This window comes from Dendrobium catenatum, unplaced genomic scaffold, assembly GCF_001605985.2.
Source record: "Dendrobium catenatum unplaced genomic scaffold, ASM160598v2 fragScaff_scaffold_146, whole genome shotgun sequence".
Classification (NCBI taxonomy): domain Eukaryota; kingdom Viridiplantae; phylum Streptophyta; class Magnoliopsida; order Asparagales; family Orchidaceae; genus Dendrobium; species Dendrobium catenatum.
Window position 1 is genome coordinate 741,794 of NW_021318608.1, and position 6,549 is coordinate 748,342.

The 6,549-nt window shown below is 38.9% G+C and overlaps 1 protein-coding gene across 2 annotated transcripts in view; it reads left to right on the top strand.

The window, feature by feature from the left end:
• Nucleotides 1-675: 675 nt before the first annotated feature.
• LOC110114356 overlaps nucleotides 676-6,549 on the top strand; it is a 38,600-nt gene continuing 32,726 nt past the window's right edge. The window contains exon 1 of one of the 2 annotated variants that reach the window (XM_028701026.1): nucleotides 676-1,066. In XM_028701026.1, the coding sequence (XP_028556859.1) occupies nucleotides 1,026-1,066 (41 nt within the window). In that variant the 5' untranslated portion in view covers nucleotides 676-1,025. The remainder of the gene's footprint in view (nucleotides 1,067-6,549) is intronic. The other variant, XM_020847208.2, reaches the window with a different exon arrangement.

A 6,549-nucleotide genomic window follows, 5' to 3' on the forward strand; every position in this document is an offset into this window, starting at 1 on the left:
CTGGATGGCCTCTAATGAACATCATTGTCATAACGATTCATATTACCTCTCTTTCTTTCACATTGCCACCACCCTACTATCGACTATGACTGGTTGCGGAGACATGGTCAACAACGACTTTATTAAGTCTAACAACTCCTTTATTAGCTCCAATAAAGTTTCTTGCAATTTGTTAAAATACCAGGTTTTGTGTGTGTATATATATTACCATTTAATTCAGTGGAGAAATTCATTCTCTCACAATATTGATGCCATCTAATTAGGAATTTGAACTACTAACCATAGAATAAGCTTTAATTATTGGGGAATCTAATGATACATTGAAGGCATAAGATAATGAAGATATGAAACTGCTATAGGGTGACAATAAGGAAACCCTCCACTGGGCGCGATTGAGGCATATGATTGGGGGGCACGTGTAGATGGTGCTTACATGGAGGAGAGTGGCCTGGTATTGGGTGATGGCCAAGGCCCATGGGGGAGCGGTTACTTTGGTGGAGGCCTCGTGGGAGCTGGGTATTTTACAGGTAGACAAGGGATGACAAATAGACCTTCTACTTGGTGATTGATGATGAAGCTCTACTTTATGATGTGCAACCCTACTACATGTGAGGCATATTATTACTACTTTTTAATAGTTTTTATTTTACTCGCCACTTTATCACACTATGGGTGGACCATTTTATCTTACTATGACGGGTCCTGTTCTTCTCTTCATTGCCTCGTTATGTTCACAATATGAAATAAAATATTGACAAAGCTTTGTTATATTGTGTTTCACGTTGTTCTCTCCTCAGCTAGATTTCATGGTTCCATTCTCTTTATGCTATAATAGATGCAGTCCAACATTAAAGAAATCCCTCCACTAGGCGCATGTAGATGGTGCTTACATGGAGGAGAGCGGCCTGGTATAGGGTGATTACCAGGGCACCATGGGAAAGGGGTTACTTTGGTGGAGGCTTATGGGAGCTTGGTGTTGTATAGGTAGACAAATGATGACAAATAGACCTTCTACGTAGTGATTAATGATGATGCTCCACTTTATGGCTTGCAGCTGTACTATATGGTGAGGCATTATTGGTACAACTTTTTTTTACTCACCACTTTATCACAGTATGGGAGGTTCACTTTATCATACTATGGTGGGTCTTGTCCTTCCACTCAGCTAGATTTCATGGATCCTTTCTCTTTATGCTAGAATAGATGCAATCCAGTATTAAATTTTATGAATATGGATGAATGCATAACCTTTGAAGCCAATTTGAAATGGCTATAAAAAAGTACATTTTTTAATATTCAAATTATAAGTTATACCTTAATGTAATTGCTAGTTATAGATTTCGTTAGAGTTGATCAAGCAAATTACCTCAATGTATTTGTTGAATACTTACAAGCTAATTATAAGTTATAGAGCTCGTCAGAGTACAATATAGTAGCAAAAAACCTTAAAACCAACCTCAAACAGTATCATTGGAGCTCCTTAATTGAAATTCCTCATTGAGAACTACCTCAATAGAGTTGTCGAATACATGTAGTAGTATTGCTTCACCATGGATAACTTTGTAGTCACCATGTAGTTGGGTTACGTTGCCATCATTCTGGCTATTTGCTTGTCATGAAGATTTTAGCAAGAAAAGGCATGATATTGTAGTCCTAATATGGGTTCTAATGTCACGTTGTTGGACATCAAGAATGCTTTTAAGCGATGGTTATTTTTCATAACCCTCAAGGAGTGTGCTGTAATGGTTCACTAGGCTACCAGTAGGAGTCATCACATTCTTCTCAGAATTTAAGAGGTTATTTGCAACTCAGTTTTCCATCACCCATAAGCCTCAAAAGAGCTTGCAATCTCTCACTAAAATGAGGCAGGAACTAGGAGAGTCATTGAAGAGCTTTATTGTGAGGATCTAGAGGGAATCGCGGGACGTAAATGATTTGGAACCTGCAGTCGCCTAGATTTCTTTAACTCAAGGATTGAGGGAAGGTTCTTTTTTTACACACTCAGCTTGGTGTGTCACAACCCAACCCAATAGGATTCCTATCATGTTGAGCTGTGATAGACAAATCTTATGATCTAGTTTTGAAAATATTTCAGATTTTCTTCCAATATACTTTTTAAACAAACAACAAATTACAAAGCTATTAAAATATTCAGAATACTTAAAATAAACTCATCCAGAAAAATCTGTTTCATTTCATTAAAATGTATATACAAGATAACTAAAAGAAAATCAGAGTATATAAAATAAATTGCAAGAAAATAAGTGAAAAAAATATAAGAATACACAAATCATATTTATAGTAGTTCGGTTAGATCGACTTACGTCCATTCTCCAACCTCTTCTTTAGGTATTGTACTAACTCAGTCTTTTGGCACTCATCCAAAAGGAGAAACCCTTCTCTCTTAGCAGGTGGAGAATGACCTTTATAGACTCTGAAAAATCTCCCTCCTTCCACTTCCCAGCCTGATGGAGATGTCGTCCCTCTTTTAGCTCATCGCAGAGATGTCGTTCCCTCCTTTCGCCTCCAAGCCCGGTGGAAATGTCATCCCTCTTTTAACTCGCTCGGGTAGAGATCATGCTCCCTTCTTTCGCCTCTCAGCCTGACGAAGATGCCAATCACTAGCCTCCTCGGCTAGCAAGCCTTTTGTCCTAAATATTTTTCTTCTTAGACCTCTACCAAACACAACAGGAGGACCCATGATGAAGGTTAGCGGAAGAAACTATGTGAATCTCCTTACACCTGTTAACTTCCTCATGGCAAACTTTTTCTAGCAACCTCACCTCCTTTCTCTCCCTTATGTAGTGGAAATTCTCCCAAGCTCTCTCCTTAAAATAAAATGTTTGTGACTGCTCAAGAACCTCTTCCCTCTAGTAATATGATGAGTTTATTAAGTAAACTATTAAGAAAAGCATAATTTTCAAATTTTAGCCTCTGATGTACAGATTGTACGGTACAATTACAAAATCAATATCAAGCCTTTATCCCACTACGTGGGGTTGGCTTCATGACTCCTTTTTCTCCATTGTGTCTTGTTAAGAGTCAAATTTTTATGTAAATCTAATAAAGAAAGGCCATTTCTAATATTTTCTAAGTAAGTCTTTTTAGATCAACCTCTATGTTTTTCAACATAAGAATATCTAATAAAATAATTTTAGTTGTTGAGGAGTCCACCCACGTTACTTTTGATAAATCAGTTATAGTTTTTGAAACTAGAATGATTAATGATGAATAAGAAGAGATAATCCATAGAATTGAAAATGTTGAATTAGATGATAGAGAAGAAGCTCAGGATTCATTGCTTAGGAAATGAAGATATTCATCGAGTCATCTTAGAGAACTTATCTTAGGAGACTTATCCATAGGGTTTAGGACTAGGCATGACCTTAGAATGAAAGTTAACCACACAACTTTCATCTCTATGATAGAACTCACTAGCATAGATCAGACATTAGTTGATGAAATTGGGACACCAACAATGCACAAAGAACTGAATCAATTTGTTTGGAATTATATGTGAGAGTTAGTATGTAGACCTTTTGATCAGAGTATTGTTGGAACTAATTGGATTCTCAAAAATAATTTAATGAGATTGAATCAATAGTTAGAAATAAGATTAGGTTGGTAACAAAGAGGTACAACCAAATCAAAGGGATAGATTTTGAGGAGACTTTTCACCCATAGATAGACTAGAAGCCATAAGTGTACTATTAGCATTTGCATGCTTTAAAGGCTTTGATTATATCAAAAGAATGTAAAAAGTATTTTTTAAATGAGGTGATCAAGGAAGATGTGTATGTTGACCAACACTCTAGTTTTGACAACTTAGTCTTTCTAATTCACTTTTATAAACTTAGGAAAGCACTATATAGGCTTAAGCAAGCACCTCAGATGTGTGATGATAGAACTAACAATTTCCTATTAGAAAAATTTTTTGTCGGGAGCAACAACCTATTCATTGGTAGTGATAGGCTCCTCCCAATGTTTGAACTCTCGCTCTCTTTAGAGGAGAAACGAAGAACTTCATGAATCTAATCCATTACTAGGCTCCTTCCATATTTACTTCATTTCCAGATGAGGCTGGACCACCTTAGACACCTTCTTGGATGCCATCTTGCATCCATGAATGCTTCAGAGAAGATCCATTCCATGAAGCACTCGCCGATACTCTTGCAGCACCTAACAAATGAACTAGCCTCTTGAAATGCTAAAGCTGCAATTTGTTGAAGAGAGCCATACAGAAATGATGTAGGGTGCAACAACCTATTCATTGGTAGTGATGTCTCCTCCCAATGTTTGAACTCTCTCGCTCTCTTTGGAGGTGAAACGAAGAACTTCATGAATCTAATCCATTGCTAGGCTCCTTCCATATTTGCTTCCTTTCAAGATGAGGCTGGAGCACCTTAGACACCTTCTTGGATGCCATCTCGCATGCATGAATCTTTAAGAGGAGATCCATTTCACGAAGCACTCGTCGATACTCTTGCAGCAACTAACAAATGAACTAGCCTCTCGAAATGCTAAAGCTGCAATTTGCTGAAGAGCGCCGTACAATAATGATGTAGGGTGCGTCAACATCATAAAGTCCACATTGTTTTTTAGAATACTATAAAAAAGGGCAATAAATGTGCATTATTCTCTGTTTTTATTAGATAGTCACTATTATTATCATTCACTCACCCTTCTCAAAGCTCGCCTGTTAATGGGTCGAGTGAATTGGGGGAATTAAATATACATCAGCAATCGAATCGTGATAAGGATGTTCCATATTAGGAGCAAATGCCTTAAAGGACTTTCACACAGCTACTAGAGAAACTCGCCTAAGGAAAGGGCATCACGCACCTACACCTGCTCAGGAACTTGTCCTACACTAGGATACTAGAAGGCTCCTCACCAAATAACCAGATCATCACTCATCTCAGTCTAGTTCTCATCGATTGAACTCACTGAGCCTTATTTACAAGAAAGTTCCAACCTTAAACCTCAGTGACCCCTTATTTATTCGACAACAATTCCTACCAAATTCAGGAACCCCTCATCCTTGCCAACACCTCGGCTCACCTTCCTCAACAGAGCGACACTGAACACCCAATGTCACTCGTCGACCTCACAAGATGACCTACTAACTATGGGTCCATCTTTAAGATTCGCTCAACAGCTACTCACCTCCTTGTTGAGCTCGCATGATGATCAACAGCTCGCTAGTTCATTGACTTCATACTCCTATAGCCAATCATGAGGTTCCACGTGTCTTAGACTTGTGTGTAGCATTGTACTAGTATTTTTTTATGGCCCATATTCCTATTTTCTCAGTGTAGCCTTTACTAGAAATCTCAAAACCTTATAAATAAGGGGTGATGAGAAACGTTTGGGGGATCTTTTTTTTTGGATCTTTTGACCTTTTAGAAGTTTTGAGCTGTGGGCTCCGAAAATTCGGCCTCGGCCTCCACTCGCTTTTCTTATTCGGCGAGGGAGTTTTAACGAACTAAGTTCCGAGGTAAATTTTGGAAGGCAGATGGGTTTGTAGATAAGACACTACCCAGAGATTTCGCCCTCATTTTGCGAGGACTTTATGATCTGAGTTCTTGTTTCCTATAGGCGCAAGCCCTTATAGTTAATTACCCCTCCCGATCACGAGAGAGAACTTTTAGTTAAGGCTAGTCGTAAATCAGACGCATAACATACGTGTTATCTGGCATATAGTAGCAGCAATAGATTGGATACTGATAGAAATTGGATTTGGAAATTGGATATTTGGACATTTTGCTATTTAAAATAGAAATTGTACCATCTAGTACTTAAAGCGGATGGTGGGGGAATGGATGATAGACCCGATCAAGATCCCATGGTTCCATCATCCCGGGCCATCGTGGTCCCTGGTCTACTTAGTCAGAGGAGGTAGTCGACCCAACCTGACAGAAGGATCCTTGTCAGCAGCCATGGGTTGCTTCGTCCAAGGAGACCTTGTAGACCGAGGTTGAATGTTTGTCTAAGGGGACAAATTTAAATCCACCTTAGCTAACAGAGGGCTTTATGCCCTATCGATCATATCCTATTGATTCATATCTCAAGGATTTAACGCCATTAAGGAGCGTATTGGCTCTGGCCATAACCGCTATCTGTGGTGCCATTTGGCGGCAAAACCACTCGGTTCAGAGGGCCCCGGGTCATAACCGTTTACCTGCAGTGCCATTTGGCGGCGAAACTGCCGGTTAGAGGACACGTACCACGTCCTTACTAGCAAGAGATTATTTGAGAATGGATCCTAGTGATATTTTCGACTAGGCATTTGGCTCTTTGTGAGCTAGAGTTTATTTGAATTTATCCGCCTCGACAAACTGTTGCGGAGGGTGGATGAATTTGCTTTAAGTGTTGATAGATTTATTTCAATTTTAAATATTTTGAATTTTGGATTTTTGGACTTTTTGAGTGGCATTTGAAAGTATTTGAAATTAACCCCTCCGGTTGAGATCTTCTTTCAACACGGCCATCATCGGGGTGACCTTGAGGTCACTTGAAAAATATTTGGATTTTGTAGAAGTTTGAGGG